General features: G+C 36.2%; 1 protein-coding gene across 14 annotated transcripts in view; it reads left to right on the forward strand.

Moving 5' to 3' along the window:
• Nucleotides 1-24,644, forward strand: part of WDR33 (WD repeat domain 33) — a 103,779-nt gene that overhangs the window by 32,244 nt on the left and 46,891 nt on the right. For 13 of the 14 annotated variants that reach the window (XR_007478543.1, XM_033400163.2, XM_004276867.4 and 10 more), the window contains exons 2-7: nucleotides 9,968-10,194; nucleotides 11,427-11,495; nucleotides 12,083-12,187; nucleotides 14,654-14,749; nucleotides 14,937-15,088; nucleotides 16,762-16,859. Coding sequence is in view for 13 of the 14 variants with exons in the window: in XM_033400163.2 (XP_033256054.1) it covers nucleotides 9,991-10,194; nucleotides 11,427-11,495; nucleotides 12,083-12,187; nucleotides 14,654-14,749; nucleotides 14,937-15,088; nucleotides 16,762-16,859 (724 nt within the window). In the remaining variant the exon portion in view is untranslated. Of the gene's footprint in view, nucleotides 1-9,967; nucleotides 10,195-11,426; nucleotides 11,496-12,082; nucleotides 12,188-14,653; nucleotides 14,750-14,936; nucleotides 15,089-16,761; nucleotides 16,860-18,464; nucleotides 18,488-24,644 lie in introns of those variants that run through there. The other variant, XM_033400174.2, reaches the window with a different exon arrangement.

Raw genomic sequence — 24,644 nt, forward strand, 5'->3', positions numbered from 1 at the left:
GGTCACTTTATGATTACTTACCTTATCTAGAAAATGGGGCATGGTTTCTGTTTACTTTTACAAAGGTAGTTCGCTAATCCAGTGAGAATTGGTTTGTCCAGTTTTTATTGGTTTAGACAGTTGATAAATTGCAATGCAGTTTGAAAAGTTTAAGAATGGAAAATCCTCTTTCTATGCTAATGACAAGGGGAAATAAACATATCCAATAACCACTGACTTTATCTCCATTGAAAACCGTTGATGGTACAGGTCCCTTATCCCAGAATCACACTTTTGAAATATTGAGTTGTTACTTTCCAGTTGAGTAGATAGTCAGATTTGTGGTCATATGTACATTAAATATTAAAGTTACCTTTTGAAATGGCACAGAAAACTGAATGTAAAAGCCCAAATACAGTATCAGGTAACATGTATATTAAACTGGTCGAGTGCAGTATCCACTAAAATGTTTCAGTACCCTTTTACCTAAGTATACAACCGAAGCTGCTTACCCCAAGTTACAAAGAATTATGCAGGTAAATCTGAGGCTGAAAGCAATAAAAGTTGGAAAACTCCTATACTGAGAGTTAAGTAAAGTTGATCTTTAATGTCAGATTTAGTCATCAGCAAGATAAAGAATCGTGAACTTTTAAAAACTACTTATTTAAACAGTTGCCTTCTTGTTTATTCTTTAAAAGATGGAGGGCTACCCTGGTGGCGCAGTGGTAGAGAGTCCGCCTGCCGATGTAGGGGACACGGGTTCGTGTCCTGGTCCGGGAAGATCCCACATGCCGCGGAGCGGCTGGGCCCGTAAGCCATGGCCACTGAGCCATGGCTGCTGAGCCTGCGCGTCCGGAGCGTGTGCTCCGCAACGGGAGAGGCCACAACAGTGAGAGGCCCGCATACCGCAAAAAAAAAAAAAAAAAAAAAGATGGAATGGTCTCAACATAATGTCTCCTGATTTGTTCAGGATTCATATTTATCAATGATTGGACATTGAAGAGAGAATGTATTGATCACTGTGTTATTGGCCTTTTTCTTTACCACTCGTGTAGATCCCCTCAAAGTTCTATGGCACATTAGGTATCAGATCTCTTTTAGGGTAGATTCTCCATCTCAGGACCTAATGGTCTGGTGATAATCTTCAGTAGAGGTTCCCAGGCTGAGGTTCTGACCTAGGGGACCAGGTTTGTGTTAATGAGGGTGGTGATCTTAAAATCTTTTGTTACTTTTAAAAGCCCTTCAGTAATTGTACTTGCTATCCTAACTATTTAATGCATCGGTAGTTTGCTTTCGGTTAGAATTCTTTCCTCTCAGTTTGGGGAAACAAGCTTTCATGTGCTGATCAGAAAGCTCTGATTAGTGGTTGACACGGTAAGAATTGTTATATTTCATAGTTCAACCAGATTCTGGTGCCATAGCTACTGTAGCCAGGCACTGTACCCACACTAGACAGATGCTGTATTTGAACTTATTTGGCTATAGATTCTCAGTGGCAGCAGAAATTAAGTCATCATAAGCAGAAGATAGCATAAATAAGAAACTGTGGTCTTCACTGAACGGTTTGTGAACATTAAACCATTTGCTTTCCCCTTTTTTTTTTTCTTGGTGGAATGCGGGCCTCTCACTGTTGTGGCCACCCCCCCACCCCCACCCCATTGCGGAGCACAGGCTCAGGATGCGCAGGCTCAGCGGCCATGGCTCACGGGCCCAGCCGCTCCGTGGCACGTGGGATCTTCCCGGACCGGGGCACAAACCCATGTCCCCTGCGTCGGCAGGCGGACTCTCAAGCACTGCGCCACCAGGGAAGCCCTGCTTTCACTTTTGACAAATTAACAGGAAGGAAATACTTTTTTACATTGTGACCTACTGTACACACATGTACAACCAAAACAAGTTTTACAGAAGCAGTACTTTCCTTTAAAATGTGTGGTTCAATCTTGTCTGTTCTATTTTTTAAATTATTAAAGTAATACTAGTTGTCAGCCACATTGATTTTAGGAACCACCAATAGGATATGACTTCTGGTTTAAAGGAAAAACATTACTTCAGAGCAATTGATGAACTTTCAGGCCATGGAGGTTTCTTTTCAGATCTACCCTCCTGAATCGTAAAGATATTTTTATTCAATTGTGTGAAGCATTTAGTAAATTCATTTTGGATTGAATTTGTCGAGTTAGTTAAGGTTTAGCAATGTTATTTTCCAATAAAAAATACATTTGACCCTTGACCAATGTGGGTTTGATCTGTGCAGGTCCACTTAAACACAGATAGTTTTCAATAGTAAATACTACAGTACTGCATGGTCCATTTGTTGGTTGAATCTGAAGTTGCGAAGAACCGTGGATATGGAGGGCTGACTGTAAGTTATACTCAGGTTAACCCCGCATTGTTCAAGAGTCAACTGTACACATTTCCGCCTGTGTTTTAGTTGCAGATTGGCTGTGATGGTAAAATATTTCTCATGGAGTCAGAAATGTTTGCTTGGGGAAGATTATTTTGGATTACGTTTGGTTGGGGAAAAGATGATTCAGGATGTGGTGTGCTGAATGAATGAATGTTACTTATTTTTGTTTCTTCTGTCTTTTCCTCCAACCTTCCCCCACCCCACCCTGAATTTAAACTTCTTGAGGCTGAATTGTGCAGTAAGCATCCTGTGTTATATCCCTATTGCTTATGAATAGTTCCTGGTAAACAAGCATAGTAGATTCTCAATATAGTAGTATTCTCACATTGCTTTCTTGATGAGCTCTTCTGTTCTGATGAACTGTCAGTCTTGAGGACAGACTTTATGTGTGTCTCTGTCTTTAGCCTGTCAAGTAGTTAGTGCTCATTGATTACTTCTTGAAATGAATTACATTTCTTGTTATGCTTCCCCATGTCACAGGGTTTTTTCAACAAATTCAACAGTTCCTAAGTATGTATTCATAGCTAGTAACTAGTAACTGCCTCAGTGAATTTGGTGGTGCCTGCTCATTATTAATAACTTTTGCTATATAATTTTCAATTTAAGTCTTACATCTCATAAATCTCTTTCTGTTCATTCTGCTATTGTTGCTCTAATTTTTGAGCTTGTGTTACTACTAGTATAGCGCTTTTATTACTTTAATTAGAAGTTAGGTTCAATAAAATGAGTTATTGTTTAGCACAATTCTACAATGTGAAACTTGTAATGACTTTTCTTTAAGAAAAGCATTTGTGGTTCACTGGTCAGAATGGCCATCATCAAAAAATCTACAAACAATAAATGCTGGAGAGGGTGTGGAGAAAAGGGAACCCTCTTGCACTGTTGGTGGGAATGTAAATTGATACAGCCACTATGGAGAACAGTAGGGAGGTTCCTTAAAAAACTAAAAATAGAACTACCATATGACCCAGCAATCCCACTACTGGGCATATACCCTGAGAAAACCATAATTCAAAAAGAGTCATGTACCAAAATGTTGATTGCAGCTCTATTTACAATAGCCAGGACATGGAAGCAACCTAAGTGTCCATCAACAGATGACTGGATAAAGAACATGTGGCACATATATACAATGGAATATTACTCAGCCATAAAAAGAAACGAAACTGAGTTATTTGTAGTGAGGTGGATGGACCTAGAGTCTGTCATACAGAGTGAAGTAAGTCAGAAAGAGAAAAACAAATATCGTATGCTAACACGTATATATGGAATCTAAGAAAAAAAAAAAAGGTCATGAAGCACCTAGGGGCAAGATGGGAATAAAGACACAGACCTACTAGGGAATGGACTTGAGGATATGGGGAGGGGGAAGGGTAAGCTGGGACAAAGTGAGAGAGTGGCATGGACATATATACACTACCAAACGTAAAATAGGTAGGTAGTGGGAAGCAGCCACATAGCACAGGGAGATCAGCTCGGTGCTTTGTGACCACCTAGAGGGGTGGGATAGGGAGGGTGGGAGGCAGGGAGATGCAAGAGGGAAGAGATATGGGAACATATGTATATATATAACTGATTCACTTTGTTATAAAGCAGAAACTAACCATTGTAAAGCAATTATACTCCAATAAAGATGTTAAAAAAGATACCTTTGTAAATAATGACTGTCAATATTTTAAATATATCAATTCTTCCCAAAGTGATCTAGAGATTTGCTGTAATGGCAATTCATATATAAAAGTTGTCTGTTTATTTGGTAGAACATGACAATCATGTTATTAATCATAAAATTAATATGTAAAAAAAAGGAAAACGGAGGAACAATAACAAAAAGCAAATACATGAGACATGTAGAAAACCAAAGGTAAAGTGTTAAACATAAATAAATCCTACAATATCAATAATAAAAACTACATGTAATGAATTAAACAATACAATCAAAAGTCATATATTGTCAAACTGGGTTTAAAAAAATGTTTTCTGTAGGAGACACTCCTTGGATTCAAAGGTCTAATGTGTACAAAGTAAAAGGATGAAAAAATATACATCATGCATATAGCAACCATAAGCATGCTGAAGTGGCCATACTAATACCAGAAAAAATAGACTTTAAAACAAACAAAAAATTACTAGATATGAAAAGGGACATTTTATGATAAAAAAAAGGGAAGATACAAAAATTATTAACATATGTGTCCTGAATAAGATAAAACCAAAATACATGAAGAAGAAAATAGCAAAATACACGAAGAATTGAAGGAAGACATAGATAATTCCACAACATTAGGTAGAGGCTTCAGTACTCCACGGTCAGTAATGGATAGAACAATTAGGTAGAAGATCAACAAGGATATAGAAGACTTGGACAACACTCTGAATTATCAAGACCTAATAAATGTCTACAGAACACTCAACCAAACAGTAAAATACGCATCCTTCTCAACTACATGTGAAACGTTTTCCAGCATAGATGACATGCTAGGCTAAAAGACAAGAGATTGAAACCCACATACATTGCTGGTGGGAATGTAAAATGGGTGGCCACTTTGCAGAACAGCTTGACAGTTCCTCCAAATGTTAAACATAGAGTTACCGAATGACCCAGCAGTTCCACTACTAAATATATACCTAACAGAAATAAAAACTTATGTTTGCACAAAAGCTTGTACGTGAATGTTCACAGAAGCATGTTTATACAAACAAAAGTTGGAAAAAACTCAAATGTCAATCTGTTAAATGAATAAACAAAATGTGGAATATCCATACAATAGAATAGCATTCAGCTATAAAAAGGAATGAAATATTGATCCATGTTACAACATGGATGAACCATGAAAGCATTATGTAAAGTAAAAGCAGCCACTCACAAAAGATCACGTATTGTATGGTCCCATTTATATGAAATGCCCAGAAGAGCAAATCTGTAGAGGCAGAAAGTAGATTGCTGATTGCCTAGGACTGAGAGGGTTGAGGAGAATGAAAAAGCATTGTAAATGTGTAATGGGTTTTTTTGTGGGGGGACAGAAATCTAAAATTGGATGTTGTGATGGTTACACAAGTCTTTGAGTGGTTACACTAAGAACCACTGAATTGTATACATTAAAGCGTTGAAATTATGGTATGTAAATTACATCCCAATAAAGCTGTTAAAAAAAAAAGCATTTGTGGTTTTTTCCCTATCTTCATTTATAACCTTGGTAGTATCACATGACTAAGATTATAAAAGGTTATTTTGTAATAGTTGGGACAAGAAGCAGAATTATAATGCTTGTATGGATTTGCATACACAAACGCGTCTGGGTATTCCAGTTTGTTCAACAGACTAGTCAGTACATTGGCTAAAAGAATAATACATTTCATGCAAAATAATATCTTTGAGCAAAAAGGATCTTTGAAGTTATCTACATTAGACTTGTTGTCCAGGTTGAGAAAACAGATGCAGAGAAGTGGCATGACCTGCCTAATTTTGGAGAGTAGTTTTAAGCTTAAAGGCTAAGAATATGCTGCAGATTTTTGTGACTTCAGAGGAGTCTTTGTATTTGCGAAAAATAGAGATGGGGACCAAAAAACACAAAGTGTGAAATCTGTGAACTTAGAAGTGATATTCAGTGAATTACAACAATATGTTGTACCCTGTGCTAGGTGTAATAAAAAGTAGGCATTTGATAAAATTGTGCTGATTTCTTTAAACATTGAAGGTTTGTGTGTATGAGAAAGACATGATGAATTCAATGTTTCAGGTGATTTTTTTTCCTTAGCAATTTGGTTCTATTGTTAGTATGTGTTTAATAATCATACGCAAATTACTTATGCTCATTCTGCCTCAGTTTCTGTGTTGCCTACAGCCCCCTTCTCCCCACCCCATCCCCTCTTATCTCCCTCCCTCCCGCTCTACCCCAGATATGAGATGAATATGCTTTGGGGACAACCCTGCCTTCTGGTTTAAATTGTTCTCTTCTGTTAGTGTAGCTCAACTGTGAGTACTTCAGTGAGTAGAAATTACAGTAATTATTTTTATGAAAGATAAAGCTCTTACTTCTTTTTCTGTATTTGGTTATATATATAGTTCCTTGAAGTATAGTCCTGAGTGAAGCCTGAAAAGGATAGTTTTAATGATTTGATTGATGGTTTTTCTATCTGGGTCATTCATTTTTCAACCTCATATTTCAAATTTTCTGCTGTTTCAGTCATTGAAAGCTGCTATATCATTATTGCTGAAATCTTTTGGTAACCCAAAGGAAGATTTGAAGGAGAGTCAGGAGGTCCAGGTATTTTGCCCTGCCTCTGCCTCTGTGTTAGTCTGCTAGGGTTGCCATGACAAAGTGCCACAGACTGTGTGGCTTAAACAACAGAAATTAATTTTCTCAGTTTTGGAAGTTAGAAATCTGAGATTAAGGTGTGAGCAGGGGGTTGGTTTCTTCTGAGACCTCTCTTCTTGGCTTGTAGATGGCTTTCGTCTTCCATGTTTTCACATGGCCTTCCTTCTGTGCATGCCTGTGTCCTAATATCCTTCTCTTATTGGGATGCCAGTCACAAGGGTTAGGGCTTTATCTCCAAGTGCAGTCACATTCTGAGGTACTGGAAGTTAGGACTTCAATGTACGAATTTTTGGGGGGACACAGTTGAGCTCATAACAGCCACTAAGAGGCTCTGTTTTGACTTTGGGCAAATTACAGTGGTTTGCAGAAGTGAAGCTGAAGTGTGTAAGGCATTTATGAAGACTGGTTACTGTATTGTTAGGAGCTTTTCTTGTTTTATTTTAGGGCTGGATTTTGATTTAGAATATAATATTTTTTTTCGTTTTCTTCATGCCGGACCTTTCTAATTTTTTTTTTTTTTTTGGCTGTGTTGGGTCTTTGTTGCTGTGCGCGGGCTTTCTCTAGTTGCGGCGAGCGGGCGCTACTCTTCGTTGTGGCGCGCAGGCTTGTTGCGGAGCACGGGCTCTAGGCGCGCTGGCTTCCGTAGTTGCAGCACTCAGGCTTAGTAGTTGTGGCTTGCGGGCTCTAGGGCACAAGCTCAGTAGTTGTGGCGCATGGGCTTAGTTGCTCCACAGCATGTGGACTGCGCCACCAGGGAAGTAAGTCCCCATGCCGGACCTTTATTTCTAGAACACAAGTGGTACTTGACCATTCAAGGAAAAGTTAAAGGCCTTTTTTACAGAACAAGTTTTGCTCAACAGATCTGTAAATGGAAAGGTCTTAAATGAAGGAGTAATATTTTTTCTAGCTTTAACATGTGAATTATTCAAGAGTGTTAGTAATAACACATTGGTTGTTTTGTATTTGACTTCAGTCATTTTCCTCATATTTGTACAGTAGATCCTTGGTTTGGCTCTTGGTTAGTGCTTTACATCCAGGTACCCGTCACCCAGCTTTAATACCATCAGCTTTCTGATAATGTTTCATCTACTCTCCATATAAAAGTTTTTCCAGCAGTTTAAAACCCCCATTCTTTAACTGAGGTAAAAGTCATATAACATGAAATTCACTGTCTTAACCATTTTAAAGTGTGTAATTCAGCACCACTTAGTATATTCACAGTGTCGTGCAGCCACCACCTCTGCCTGGTTCCAAATATTTTCATCGTCCCCAAAGGAAACCCCATTCCCATTAAGCAGTCATTGCCCATTCTGCCCTTCCCCTGCCCCTGGCAACCACTAATATGCTTTCTGTCACTATGTATTAGCCTGTTCTGGATTTGGGTATAAATGAAATCATACAATATGTGACCTTTTACGTCTGGCTTCTTTCACTTGGGTAGTGTTTTTGAGATTCATTCATGTTGTAGCATGTGTCAGCACTTCATTCCCTTGTTTTTTTGGCTGAATAATTTTTAAGCCTCTTTTGATATGTGTAAAAATCTTTATTCTCATTTGATATCAATAATATTAGAAACTAGAATATTAGGATAATTTTATTCTAATAAAATTAGAAATTTGATGATTATAAAGTGAAAAAAATAGTAATTTTAAAATATACTTTTCAAAGCTGCATCCTTTTAGAATTACTGGAGTAGACATCTGAATTAAAGCCGTTAATTGAAATCTGCATGCTGAAACTTGCTTGGATTTATGGGATAGCTGAATAAACAGATTCCTTCACCAACCTTATTGAGGCAAATGCATTCTAATTTAATATACACACAGCCTGAGAATGTGTCTCATCTCATTACAGATGAACATTTGTCAGGGGTCTTCTGGGATTGCTCCAGAGTAGTGGGAGTAATATGTATTAGATGCACGTTTAATTGCACTGTTTACTTTTGGTGTCTTGGGAGTCAGGACTTATCTCCCCACCCCCACCCCCACCCCTACCCCTCCTCCTGCCCCATTTCCTTTCTGTTATCATTATTAAATGGTTTCAGGAGATACTAAAGGGACAAGGGTGAATTAGCTAGTACTAAGAATATTTTCATCCAGAGGAAATCACAGATTTATTTTCAGGTCCTTTATTTAGTGTCTTTTTTTTTTTTTTTTTTTGGCGGTACGTGGACCTCTCACTGTTGGGGCCTCTCCCGTTGCGGAGCACAGGCTCCAGACACACAGGCTCCGCAGCCATGGCTCACGGGCCTAGCCGCTCCGCGGCACATGGGATCTTCCCGGACCGGGGCACGAACCCGTGTCCCCTGCATCGGCAGGCGGACTTTCAACCACTGTGCCACCAGGGAAGCCCTATTTAGTGTCTTGAATGAAGAAAGGCAAATGTAAGAATATAGAAAAATAATGGAGAGTCTAATCATTCCTCATTTTCAAACAAAATTACCAAAATGGTTATAACACCCTTTACGTGTTTTTTCATGGTCTGATTTTTTTTTCATGGTCTGATTTTTAAAATATGCTTGAAAATGTGGTTTTAAATCATGCATATTTGTATTATTGGAATGTAAGTTTAATTGGAGAACACTAAAGTTGAAAAACTGTAAGCTCTTAACATTTTTTTCTTCAGATGTTAGCTTAATATTGCCTTATAAATATGTAAATCCACATATTGAGAAATAAGTTTCTGTGGTAGTTACTTTGAGCCTGAAATTAGATATACATACTTTTAGCATTCATATGAAGTAAGATAGTTTATTCCACTTTTTACACTAGTCCTAGGAAATTTAAAAGGACAAAATGTCAGGTTTTAAAATTTTTTAGTGACTCTTGTATAAAATGGGGGTCTTACGATAAACTTAAAATGATGTGTTTTACTATCAAACATCTAATGAAAACTTCATTTTAAAAATGTGAACAGTTCTCCGTGATTTTACCTTCCTTACCCTCCACAATTTACCCACCCCACACGTGCACAACACAGTTGCCCCAAGCTGTTATAAACAGTGATTTTTCCTTCCATCAGGCTAAATTTTACAGCAAATACTTATTCGCATTTATTCTGTGAATTGACCTTTTTCAAATGTGTAACTGGTCTCTGCCATTAAATTTAATAGTTCATTTTGGAAATAGGTTGACTAAAAGCTAAAAATGGTGCATATTAGGAAAAGGAAGAGAAGTGTAAAAAAATGTTCATTTAAAAATATTTTCAGGCAGTGTTATAGTGCTGATATATTTGTAGTGACAGTACTTTTTCCTTACCCTAGTGTCCTAGAAGGAAAACATCACCATGGCTACAGAAATTGGTTCTCCTCCTCGTTTTTTCCATATGCCAAGGTTCCAACACCAGGCACCTCGACAGCTATTTTATAAGCGACCTGATTTTGCACAGCAGCAAGCAATGCAACAGCTTACCTTTGATGGAAAACGAATGAGAAAAGCAGTAAACCGAAAAACCATAGACTATAATCCATCTGTAATTAAGTATTTGGAGGTAAGTATAGTTAATGTACTTCAGATGACCAAACTTTGGTTTCTTAAAAAGAAGAAAGTTTTTATAATGCAGGGTAATAAGTATACCTGTGTTTTTTGAATTAGTAGGATGAAGTAGAATTTCAAATGAGGCCAATCACCTCAATAAAAAAAGAGTACTTTTTTTTTTACTCTTTGCATGCATGAATAATCTCAAAAATTATTAGACTCCAACTTAAAAATAGGTTTTGTTCTAAAGGTTCACACTGTATTTCAGAAGAGGGTACTTTTGTCCAACTAGGCCAACTTTAAAACACTTGTTAAACCCACAGTGTATATGAAATGTTAAGAGACTACCAACATAAGAATATTTGTATTAGAACATGTGTTCAGAATAGTGACTTGCATGTCCAAGACACTGGCATCAGAACACGACTCTCCAAACCCCTCAGGGAAAAGGGCTGTATTTACTTGGAGGGTTGAGCACCTACTACAGTCTTACAGGGTGAAACCAACTCTGACATGGCAAATAAAGGCAGAGTAGGGGTCTGCCTAAACCTGTGTCAGCTTGGCTTATCTCCCCTTTGACTTCTTTATTTACTTGTCTTAACCTTTCTTGTCTTAAGCCTTTGTGATTTGCTTTTTTCATTGCTAACTCCACGTTAATCAGGTTTTGGTCTGCTCTGCCTCCTGTGAAGAAAATTTGTCTGCTTTTCATTACCTGAGACAAGTTGTTAAAAGACCTATATGCATATTGGGCATAATTAGTATGTTGCAGGCACATAGCAAAAATATTCATTCAGAGGTAAAGACAGATTTAGGCTTTTTCAGGTGTTTCAGTTGGAAAACTAGCCTAGGAAAGTTTGGGAGGAATTAAGAAAACCAACACCAAGATAAGAGGAATTGTTTTGTGCTGAGGATTTTGAAGGAATTGGGAACGTCTGTCAACCCCTTGACCTTTTTCCTTTTGCTAAGGTATGGTCAGTGAGAATGTGTTGGGGTCAGCAGCATCTTGGATGATTGGTTGGGCATAATATGAGTAAAGAAAGGAGGGAAATTCTAAGCAGTGTCAGCGTGATAAGGGGAAATCTCTTAAGATACCCACTATTATCTGTTTTAGAACATAATGAAAAAGTTTTAGTCTTCTTTTTTCCCCATTTAACGACAGCTTGCATTTTGTAAATATTTACTTATGTTTCAGATTGAGTATAATTAGACAATATATTGATGGATTGATTAATTTATTTTTAACAGAATAGAATATGGCAAAGAGACCAGAGAGATATGCGGGCAATTCAGCCTGATGCAGGTTATTATAATGATGTAAGTATAAGATATGTCATGCTAGCTTAATAGAAACCTCTTTGCTTGGACATTTGAACTATGGGATCTCTAATTCAAACATGGACTTTTCTTTTTACATTTTTATAATTAAAACAAAACATTCCTAAAGGGATAATATAACATATCTGTGTAAACCATGGGTTTTTTTTTTTTAAATCTCAATTTAAATTTTCCTTTTAATCTGGTAACGGATGAACTTTTGATTTGGGGTTTAAAGCAGTGTCCAGCAAAAGATTGCACTGCCTCTGAGTCTCTGTAACAAGAAAGTTAATTTTAAACTTGGCTTGTTATGAATGTGTTTAATTGTGTTGACTTTGAGAAGTAATTGGGGGAAATCTGGCACTTGATTTTATTGTTTATTTAGTAATTATGGGCATTTAACTTTCCTGTATCTCCTTTTTCTTCATTTAATTACTATAGACTAATTGTAATCTATTATAATAGTGTTTTGAAAGTCCTATATGGTCCTGAATTTGTCTTTAAATGTTGAAGTAATTACCTTGTCATGTCCCTGGTTTATGCCCTGTTTGTGATCTTTAAACCCCATTTTTTTTTTTTTTTTGTAGCTGGTTCCACCTATTGGGATGTTGAATAATCCTATGAATGCAGTAACAACAAAGTTTGTTCGAACATCAACAAATAAAGTAAAGTGTCCAGTATTTGTTGTTAGGGTAAGTATTTGATATTTTTTGGATAAATTAACTCTGAGTTAGCCTGCAAATATATTTGCAAAGAAAATTAAACATTATTTTAAATGTATATCTGGGATAAAAATCAGTGTATTGCTTGTATTTTTATTTTGAAATATCCAATCATTTATCCACTATATCCACATTTAATAAGGTAGTACTTTTGGATTGCTTTTCTTCATGTTGCAATTTCCATAGAATTCTCTCTGAGCTGGCCATGGATATATATATATTGCAGCAGGTGTCTGACTTGCTCTTGAATAGGATTGTTTTGTTACTGTTTAGAGAGCAGCATCTCAAGGCGAATGAAAACTCTTAGGGTTACTAGGAAGGAAAACACCTAAGAAGAGCTGAAGACCAATGGTAGACCATAATTGTCAGCTCCATGAAGGTACATTGTAGGTACTCTATACATTTTCACTAGAATTTTTAAAATATAATTTAAAAATAAATAATATATTAACATGGTTCAAATTATTAAAATTTGAAGGGGTTTGCAATAAAAAAGTCTTCCCATCTCTGTCTCCCAGGCATCCTGTTAATATTTCCATAGATAATGGTATAATCATTTTTTTCTGGTCTGCCAGTAAGAATGCACTTGCTGGTTAGCAGTATATCAAGTCCAGAAATGTAGGAAAGTTAATAGTCAAAGTGGAGCAAATAAGAATTGAAAAAAATAATGGGACAGAGAAAAAACAGTCATGGCAAACATTGTGACAAATGAGCAGGTCTTCTTATTAGGGAGTTGTTGTGATAGACAGCCGGGAGAACTGAGAGGGGCTGGAAGAGACTCTGGCTTGAGTTCCATACAAATGTGGTAGTCAGTCTTAGGCCTCCTGTTTGCTTCAGAGGCCTATTAGAGTAGAAACCATTAGTAAAGAAACATTATTTGAATGGCTTTTGTATTAGGAGAGCCAACCAGTATGTAGTGTAATTTTGCTTGCCAGGGTATTTGGGAAAAGGAGTACGATGGCAGCTAATTTTAATATCTTGTTAGCATAACACAAAACCTTTTTGGAATGAATAAAATCTAAGCATTCTGTGTCCTGTATCTTATTAGATGGGTAAATTTCTCATTTGGGAATCAAGCTATAAGGTCTTAAGAAATTTGCACATAGTAGAGGCAAGTCCAAATTACAAGGTATTAAAGACATAAAGACTGTGGGTCCTGTGTCAGCAGTTTGATTGCTTGTAGTGTCTACTGGGTTGTAGTGTCTACATAGCAGATAACAGAAACTAGGAAAGTAGGAGGATTTTATTAATAAAAATCAAAATCATGATCTGCAGGTAAACAGTAAAAGGCTGGCTTGTCATATATATCTGTGAAATTTACCAAACAGACTTCATTTCGTGTATCTCATCCTATAAACACACTTGTAGTTTTCAACTCTGTGTCACACTTTTTACTAATAGGATTCTTATATTAATATTTCATGTATTTACATCTAAGGAAAATGAACGTGTAATCTATCATAGAAACTTGAAAATAAAAGTAAGAAAAAATATGTTGCATTTTGAGTTGATAAGCATATATCACAGATTCCCTTCAGTGTGCAAATTGTGACATTGAAATATTGGGGTACTGTTAGTCATGCCTCTGTTGTATTACATTTTTTTGGAGACTAGATTAGCATAAGACCTGTCACTGCCTAATACTGTGAACGAAGAACTTAAAAAAATATATATACATGTATATAGTATATATTGTACGTTTAGTTTCCAGGAAAAGTTTGATAGCCTTGATGTCCTTAAATTGGTATGTAATACTGTTTTTTCACAAGACACTGGTAACATTTTTGCCTGAATTGGTTCACTAGCAGCTGTAATAAACCATATCCTTTATACATTTAGTCTTTGAATTTTTCTGGTGACTGACCATCTTATTTATGTTGGTCTGCCATGTATTCTAGAAAAATTAAGTCTTTGCGTATTTTGTTTTGAAATGCTCTTTAGAGTGCCTAGGTGTGTGTAACTTAACAGGTATTTAAAATGCACTTATTGGGGCTTCCCTGGTGGCGCAGTGGTTGAGAGTCCGCCTGCCGATGCAGGGGACACGGGTTCGTGCCCTGGTCCGGGAAGATCCCACATGCCGCGGAGCGGCTGGGCCCGTGAGCCACGGCCGCTGAGCCTGCGCATCCGGAGCCTGTGCTCTGCAACGGGAGAGGCCACAACAGTGAGAGGCCCACGTACCGCAAAAAAAAAAAAAAAAGCACTTATTAATTTTAATTAATGAGCTAAAGTGCTAGAGCTTTCCTTGCACTGTGTTAATACAAGTTCTTTTCTGACAAAGTACTTGCTTATAAATCTGAGCTATAGTCTTAAGTGAAAGTCAGTATTGTCCACTTAATGTCAATTATTGGATATTTTATAAATAAAGACTTTCTAAGTGTTTTAAAAATTAAGGTTGAGGATTCGTGACCTTGTATAATGTCTTTTTTTTTCCCCCAGTGGACTCCAGAAGGAAGACGGTTAGTCACTGGAGCCTCTAGTGGAGAGTTCACCTTGTGGAATGGACTCACTTTCAATTTTGAAACAATATTACAGGTAACAGTAATCATCAGATGGTAGCATCATCCTTTGTTACTATAAAGAACTTGATATATAGTTACTTTCTTGGCATTTTAAACTTACAATTGGACAGCTTATTGTTATGAGTTAATATATGCTCCTGTAAAGACTTCCATCATACATTCTTTTATATAATGTTTACAAATGTTTTGTGTTTTCACAGGCTCACGATAGCCCAGTAAGAGCCATGACTTGGTCACATAATGACATGTGGATGTTGACAGCGGACCACGGAGGATATGTGAAATATTGGCAGTCGAACATGAACAACGTCAAGATGTTCCAGGCACATAAGGAGGCGATTAGAGAGGCCAGGTTTATACACAATATACCATTTTCTGTAGTCCCTATCGTCATGGTTAAATTATTCTCTAAGTGTATTCTGGGTGCAGAGATGCATGGGCTCTGTCAGATTCTGGGAAACTTTCTGCACCCTATAAACACAATATTTTTCTTTGTTTTCACACATTCACCATTTTGCTGGCACTTTTCTGAAGTAGTGTTGTCCCGGTATCAGCCTTTGCAATATGTTAGAGATGTATTGTCTGCCGCATTTTGCACTGGTTTTCTCTTTTCGTTTATGGTTAATAATGTGTATACGTTATTCATTTTTATTACCTACTATGTAAGACAAGAATATTTCATTCCAAATAAAGAATTCAGTCTTTAATTATACAACTGAATAAAATCTAAAGCCTACAGAAAACACCTTCAGAGTTCACACAAAATACAAGATAAAAAAGGCTTAAGTGAAGACCCTGGTTGGCTTGGTTATGCCACGACTTCAAAAGGAAAGTATAGGACTAAAAACTCTCACAAGTAACTCTGGATGTGGCAAACATTAATGGATTAATGAGTGGGTTCTTTCAAGCTTTGAAACTGTAAGCAGACCAATGTCAAGAAGACTTTCCTTCTGATTCACTGTTGATAACATCAGTAATGCAAATGTATCATAAGTGGGAGTTTAAAATATTTTCAGTGAGTTGTATATTTTTACATATCAGTGAGATATGTATAGTAGAAATGGAAAAAAAAAGTTTCAAAAACAAGCCTGAAGAATTGCTGCAGCCTCAAGAATAAAGAAAGCTAAGCAGCATTCTTGACCGTTGTGCCACCCACGTGTGGGAGGAGGTTGACATCTTTATAGAAACATCATCCACTGCAGTCACTTGTTTCTACTTTCAGAATCTTAACAAAAGTTATTGGATAAACACGCTTCTGCAAAGACTTTGCCTTATTGTCCTGACCATACATTGAGTTTTCGCAGTTGGTCCTTTCTTAGGCAAAGGGTTCAGAAGTTCAGGGGAGTTCTTAGATGAGAAACTTGATGGTCTTTTACAGGGAGGAAAAAATGGATTCCTCCTTTGCAAGCATATTCTTTGGCTTTAAACAGTCAGAAGGTCCCCATGTTAGTTTTCTTCAAAAAGTGCAACATTCATGGGATAGCTTGCCTGGAAGAAGGTGTGAACGTTTTCCACAGACCTTTTACATAAATCAGAAACATCATATGTAGGGATGTGTAGCAACCAGACTTTAAACAGCCTGTCTGAAACTTTTATGAAGTTTGAAGCAGAAGCTGATGCTAATTTTTTGAGCAGTATTCCTATGTGATTTAAAAGACTTTACAGGAATATTGCAAAGATAGAATTTGTTTAGTTTCTCCACTTAAATCCGCTCCATGTTTTCTGTTGGTACCATAGGAAATACTATACTGGAGAGTGTGGGTAACATTAGTACTAATAATACACTCATAAAGTTCTGTGAATATTGCTGATTGAAAACTAAGAAGCAGCTACTCTGTTGAATTCTTCTTTTGATGAGATACATTTGTTAGCTGACAACATTCTCTTTAAGGGCTTCTTCACTGTGGATACTTCCCTCTCCTGTTTATAACGCAGCACAGTGTTTTTATTTTTCCCTGTCTGAGAAGCACAGATAATCTGTTAAATGCTGACTTCTTTCCCCTGCTGTGTGTCTTCATGTAACAGTTTCTCACCCACGGATAATAAATTTGCTACATGCTCTGATGACGGCACTGTTAGAATCTGGGACTTTCTTCGTTGCCATGAGGAAAGAATTCTCCGAGGTACGTGTACTAACAGTACTGATTGGAATATTTAAATAGGGAAGGCATTTGTGGTTTAAATCATCACAATACCACAATACCAGCTTACATCTTCATTCAGTTGTTTTACATACACACCCTCTCAGTCAGGCTCTTTAAAGAAAACTGAACTCTCTGGTTCACAGTCATTTTTGTAGATTTTTACTACTAATATTATCTTTGAATTCTTTGAGCTATAAATTAAGTACACATGTTCCCCTTCTTCTCCCCTCTCCTCCCAATTACTTACTTATCTGTATGCATCCGTTAGGGCTATATTCCTTTTCCTGCCTTGTACCCAGGATAGCTTTCACCAACATACTGACACGATAATTTTATTTATATAACTCACATTCTCCTGGCAGGCCTTTTACAATATGCATTAACCAAGGTCTCACTAGCTACACTTCTCAGTATTGGTATTTCTGAAAGGAGGTGGTTTTTCAGTATACCACATTTGTGCTACATGGCCCACTTGTTACTAAGCTTTGGAGGGATTTTTGTTTACTTTTATTGATTTCATAATTATAAACTAACATCTATAAATTACTCTATCCTAGAAAAGAAATCCGTATTTTCACTTGGATTAACTTAGTTTTAGACTTCCTAAGGTGGGGCTGTTGAAATACTCACAGTACATCAACACCATTTATGTGAATTCAGTGCTGTTAAAGTAAGTTAAGGAAATTAACTGTTTTATATATTCAATACAAACATTGAAACAAAAAACATTTACGCTTTTAACTAAATCTCATTAGTTTATTATTAATTGGGAAGGTAGTTTTCTCAAGTGCTTAATTTGAACCTATGCTGATTTAACAAGGCGTACATTCTGTTGCATACTTTTCATTCCAATATGCCATAAAAGTAACATCTTCCTCTGACACATAAATGCAGGGTGGGAGAATGGGTGCCACAGACATTGGGTGTCAAGCAATTACTATTCAGAGATTGCCCTTTTTGTTCAAGAGTCGGCAGAGTTAGTTACCTTGGTTGACTTACAAGTTTTTTATACCTTTTTCAGAGCTTTATTTACAGCATATAGTGTCGATGCTTTCTAGACAAGAAGCTAAGTATTCTTGATATTTAACCCATATTTCAAGCCAGTGTTATTTTTTTTAATCACAATTTTTAAACATTCCTGACTTTGCACATTTTGTGTGGGTTTTACCCACAGTAACGTATTGTGATAGCTAGCATAAGGATATAGCACCTTCACCTGTCATAGTGAAGGGGTGTCCTGACAATGAGGCCATAATATTGTACAGCTTCAGAACTAGGTGGAGCCTTTGAAATCATCTAATCTGAGTTATTGTATGGATGAGCATCATGACCCAGAAGGCTTAAGTGACATGTTCAAGGTAAAAGAAGTTCAGAGCCAGGACTAGCATCCTGTCACTTGACAACTGGCCTAATGCTACACTAATGTTGCATCTTTCCTCACTATTAGTAGAAGTCTTAGCTGCTAAACAGTGATAAGGGAAACAACTTTTTCTAGCCTTTGAAAATCCTAAGAAATATAGAGGAAACCAAATAATTTTATTTATTGAAAGTAATTCTAAAGGATCAAAACCATTAATTTTACAGTGACCTAGGACTATAATAACTGTAAAGTCTGATACAAAACCACTCTGCATCTTGGATTAAATAAAGAAGAAGAAGAAAAGCTACTATAAGATAGCATTTTCGATCCCAAATTCCAATGAAGTGTTACTCAGTTTTGGTAATGAAACTGTTTCTAAATAGTGCTTAGGAACTTTTCTTCTGAAATGTAGTGTACATGAGTTATTAGTCAGCAGTTAAATATTTTCAGATTTGAGTCCAGGTGGATTTGGATAATGTGGATGCTGGGTCATTACCTGTTCTTCTCGTAGCTTAAAAATACACCAATATCATGTCTATACTGAGAGTTGAATTTTATTTTTTATGTGGGTGTTCTTTTTAAGTTTTCACTATGAAAATTTCAAACATGCACAAGAGTATAATGAACTTGTATGTACTTTTAGGATTTGTATTCTAGCTTATTCATGTTTTTTACTTCCTTTAAACAGTATTCTACTTGCTTTATGGTCATGATTTTTTTCTTTGTACCTCAATGAGTATATGAGAAGTATAAATATATAAGCCAAGTTAATTATACCACCCAAGTAGTAGTTCTGATAGTGGATCTGGTGTAGTAGACGGGTTTTTCCAATTATCCATTTTCTATCATTCCTCATTTTTCTAAATTTTCTGAACTTTGGAGATGATTATAAAATAGTGAAACCAATGTTGTTATAATTTTTCTGTTCTTCACTTGGTGATCAGGGGATGATGGAACTCCACTTGTCTCAAGGGGTGATGTGAAATTCTTCAAATAAAATTTGAAGTGAACTTAATTTAGTTCTGTTCGTAGAGAGAAAGGTGGATCACAGAGTTAAGCAAATAGGGTGGCCTCTAAAATGTCAGTTGCCCTATAGAAAGGGGGTGATGTTCATGTAGCCTACATAGGCTGTGTGACGCCAGGCAGGTAGGTATATTCCTAAGGCATATTAGTGTTGTGCATCAGACCATCACTTGGGATTAAGTTAAGAAAATCCAAGAACATTTTGATTGAAGAGGATGTTTGTGATCACGTAGTCCAACTCTTTAATACTTTTCTACATCATTCCCCAAAACCAGTTTTCTACTCACAAAACATTTTTAGTGATACAGTATTCACTACCGCACATGAATCTCTTTTTCAATTTTAGGTAGCTCTGATTTTCAGAAAGTTCTTTCTTTATATCAGAAACCCACTTTCTTATAACTTGTCCTACCTTCTGGAACACAAAAAATCAAGTCTGTACTCTTCTACATAGCAGCCCTTTAAGTATTTGAAGACAGCTCTCATGTCTTCTTAATGCAGTCTTTCAGCTATAAGCTTACAGGATCCCTGTGAGTGCGGAATTTACAGTTGCTTTTTAGTGTCATTACTGAGATTATTCTTATGCTTCTTGGAAAAAGAAGAAGTTGCACAAGAGAAAATAATCAGTATTTTTAACAAAAAATGAGCATCGATCTATTGCCAGATTTGCTACTTTGAAGTTGTAATGTTTGGTCCATAGATGGGAAGAGGAAACACTTGTGAAATTGAATATACTGCAACATTGAGAAGTACCATGTATATGTCCACCCGTTTCCAAAGCATATGCATATCAGCATAATTTATACACATTTATCCTTTTCTATTATGAATTGCAGCACTCAAATTATGGACTGTGATTAAAATAACATTTAAGCACCAGGAATACATGAGTCTAAATGAGCCTCTAGGTGTTTATGCACTTGACTCTAAGAGAAATAGAGGCATTAAAATCCATTTATTTAATTAGCATATATTATATGCATGCTATCGTAGGTAGAAGAAATTTAAAAGAAAATAAGGTATGATGACCTCCTACCCTCTTGCTTCTTAAAGTTTAGTAGGAAAGGTAAGATATTGTCACAAACAATATTGTTGGATATTAGGGGAGAAGAGTCATGAGAGTATTAGAAGTGTAGTTTAAAAAAAAATGTAGTTTTATCAGTGTAAAGTTAGAAGCAGATCACTTGTGACTAAAATGAAAATGTGAAAGATTGAAAATGTAGAATCAGTAAGAATATGGAGTAAATTTTAATGAGAAGCATAATTATATATTATATGATATATAACATGTATATTACATATAACTTAAAAAGAATCCAGTTTACCAGCTTTAGCATGCTTTAATTTTGTTTTACCTTCTTGATTTTAACAACAGTAGCTGACACATTACACTTACTATGTATCAGGCATATTTTAAGTACTTCATTTAATCTTACCAGTAACCAGTACTTCATTTAATCTTACCAGTAACCCTATGAGATAAATACTGTTTATTCCACATTTTACAAATCAGTAACCAAGGTACAAGAAAGTTAAGTAAACCTCCCCGAGGTAATATAACTTGTAAGAGGTGAGGCTCAGATTTGAACCCATGTTATTTCACTCCAGAGTTCATGCTCTTATTCATTATGTTAAACTGCCTCTTTTATGTTTTAAAAATATCATCAGCATGGATGTAATATGTCTTCCTGAGCTGTGATGACAGAATTGTCGAGATTTTTGGGGGGAAAGGAGAGAAGTGTGGGTAGAGAGAATTTAGGTACTCAAGTTTATTTTACCATTCTTCTTTAAAGCTGTCCATATAGGCTATAGGTTTTCAATGTATATTTAACAACCAAAAAAATTAAACCACAACGAATAGTTCAAACTGCAGATGAGTTATAAGCTAGGTTATATAAATAGAACATGGACATAAGGAGTTGTACTGAGACTTACTCAGGAGGTAAGATCTGTTTTCAGTTTTAAAATATAGCACTCATGGAGAGGAAATGAACCTGAGTACACACAGCTTATGGAAAAGAATACTATTAGTATTTTTACTAAATCTCTGCTTATCCGTGCCTGATTGTATTTGGCTGTGGTTCTTAATGAGATAAACTCCTCTGCAAAGATCTTTTGGTTCAAAAAGTGTGTTTTTGAACTGTGTAAAGACATGTTTACAAAGTCTGAGTGTTCAAAAAAATCTCTGATTTTTTTTTTTTTCTTTTTGTTTTTTTGGCCGTGCTCTGCGGCATGTGGGATCTTAGTTCCCCTACCAGCGATCGAATCCATGCCCCCTGCAGTGGAAGTGCGGGCCACTGGACCACCAGGGAAGTCCCCTCTGATGCTTTTCATTGGAAATAATTTTACTTATTTAAAGTAAAATTGGCAAACCATGAAGTTTATGATGAATGGACCTAATGTATTTGTACAGAACATTCCACAAAATCCTTTCTGTTCTCTCCAAGACGAAAAACACCCAGCTTCCTTTAAAATAAATAGCCTATAGCAGAATAACTCCTTCCACTAACATAGCATGTTTTAATATTAAAAGTACTTCAGGCACATCTTATATAATCATCCAAACAATCATGTGGGCCCATATATATATTGATTGACACCTGTTTTCTCTTATCTGTGATCCCTTATTTTGAGGAAGCGTTTATTTAAGGCTCTTTTTCCTCTGCTCTGCTGAACAGACTGGATCATGGTAGGTTCTCCTATGTATTGATAAATAACTATCTGGGTATATCATGAGAGGGAAGAAGACTTAATATTTACTTCTAAAGCAAATTATTTGAAGAAATTAGTGTAGTAGTGTCCTGAAATAGTCATTTTATATAATCCATCCACAGTTTTACAGGAATTGTTTTAGATTTTTATGCCGGGTTTTGTCCTTTCTAACTCTACACTTAAGATATTGCACAAATGTGGCAAAAACTTGTTGAAAATAGATCTTAGCTTTCTTGGGATGCCAGTGCTACACACTGTTACTGTCTTATCCACTGTTATAATTAAGAGTCGAGTTATTTCCAGACATTCTTTTGTGTATAAAGATTCCAGTTTTTTGACAGCAACAAATCACTATGACTCGTAATCTAGGTAGTCAGTTTTCATCTTTGCATTTAGTAAATATTCTGTAATTGCTTCAGTTTATTTTGAGTGAGGCTTAAATTTCTATTTGCTGAGGAATTAGTTACCCTCTTATAGAGCTTCTCAGCTAATCAAGTTTTTGATAGTTTTTAAAGTTAAATTTCAGAGCTGGAAAGAGCTGATAAAAGTAGATAAATATATAATACCCTTTTGGCTTCTTCATTTCTACTGGGTAGATCCTTTAATAAAAGTATATGATTAAAATATGGTATCACCACAAATAAGTTATTTGCCAGTGAGGGACATTAAGTACCAAAACAAATATTGTTTTTTTCATAGTCATTTTTTCCCTTTACTCACTTTTTTATTATATATTTGAAAACCATCTTAAAATTTGATTTAAATCATATCTCAGGAATTTCTAAGAAGCACCTGCCATGCTGTGATCTCTTTAGTTATAAAGAGACTAGAAGAATTTCTATTTAAAGGAAGAAATGGTAGTTTCTTGGTCATTTATCCTTTTTTACAGATTGTGTCATAAAATAGTCTTAATTTGTCCAGAACACACTATTATGTCTCAAAATCAATCTGCTGAGGCCTCTTGATGTTTTTTTCCGCTGAAAATAATTTAATATAGTTCTCTTTGAGAGAAGTTTACCTTCTTAGCATGATTTTAGAATATCGTGTTACTTGCATTAGCCCAGTGAACTGTACCTGCTTTAACTTGATGTTTTTAAGTATTGCACTGGTTCTAGGGAACCCCAAGGAAGACCCAGCCACCACAAGGTGCCTTTGAGCAGGGGTAGGTGGAGCTTCTCCGTAGCCCAGTGTGCTGCTTTATTAGAGCCCTCCCCCGACTAGTGTATGCCCCTTTGTCTATAGTTCTGAGTGGGCAAAAGTGCAGACATCATGTAGAGATCCAGTTTAGGATATGTGGCTTTAAAAGTGGCCAAGTTGTTGCTGTTTTCAGGCTATGTATGTATTTTTTTCTCCTTTTTAAATTATCTGTTCAAGAGTTAAACCTTGAGCATTTTCTGCACCTGGCATCTCCCTTTGACAGCTTGTGGGAATCCCTACTCAGTTTCCAGGTTTGTTTTGTCAAAGGTGGAAACCATAAGTATTCTACCACATTAAAACAATTAGGAAATACTGAGGGAAATCAACATGAGTGCAGAACCAAAGTACAAAGGTGAGTCCAAGAAACTTCATACCTGGGAGCTCAATATTTTATCTGCAGTGGAAACTTTTTATATATTATTAAACAAAAGTAATTTTTGATACTAGGAGTCATCAAAGGTTAGAGTAGCTGGTCTTGGTCCTGTAAAGCCTATTAATTGCTTTTTCTAATAAATAGTTTTAACTCTTCTGAAATGAACTTCATTGATAATAACTGCTACACATTAAACTTTTTTAAAAAGGCACCAGTGCACATGCATACAGGCTCTGAGAAGAAAAGTTTACAAAATGCTCATTAAGGGACATTACTGCTTCCATTGAAAACCGGTGGTTTGGAATAGGTCATGCTAAAACAACCCTGTTTTTCTAGAATTACCGGAGGGGGTCAAGGAAATTGTAGTCAAACCGTAGTCAATCTTTTGAATTCATCTGTGAGTCATGGTAGAGGATCATGGCTTTATAGCTGCATGATTGGTCATTTCCAAAAAAGTTTCATTGGATGTTTGTTATCTGTGAGGCAAGTGTGCAGAGAGTGCTGCAAGATCCTTTACTTGGCCTCTGTCCTGTTTAACATTTTTTATTAAAGATGGCTTGCTTTGCAAATTTACAGGTAATTCCAAAATTACAAGCAGAAATTCTCATCTAGAGAGAACCTCTTGAATCTCATCAGGATTCAAGAAGATAGTGTGATGTTAAACTTAATAGAAAAGTATTATGTTAAATTTTAAATAGAGATGAGTGTAAAGTTCTGTATTTAGGTTTTCAACCTCAATTCTGGAGTTTATTAGACTGGTTTATGAGAGTTCATATGAAAACGATCATGGGTGTTAGATGATAAGTGTGAATTCTTGAGGTGTCATGCCTTCCCCTATTTGTAAAAGTGATGTTCAGAATGATGGGGCTTAATTATTGACGGGAGATGATTAGAATGGAGAAGGATCTGGAAATCATGAGGAAGAGTAAAGGGAAGTTTAGTATTCAACTTCGATAAGAGATTGAAGAAAAGTTTTGTCATTTTCAAATATTTAAAGGCTTTTGTATGGAAGTAGGATTGGATTTATTGTATATATGTCTAGAATAAAGGGGGTGGGGAGAAAATAGGACATCATATTTGGATTTAATTATGGAATTTT

The sequence above is a fragment of the Orcinus orca genome, chromosome 7 (assembly GCF_937001465.1).
Source record: "Orcinus orca chromosome 7, mOrcOrc1.1, whole genome shotgun sequence".
Taxonomy (NCBI): domain Eukaryota; kingdom Metazoa; phylum Chordata; class Mammalia; order Artiodactyla; family Delphinidae; genus Orcinus; species Orcinus orca.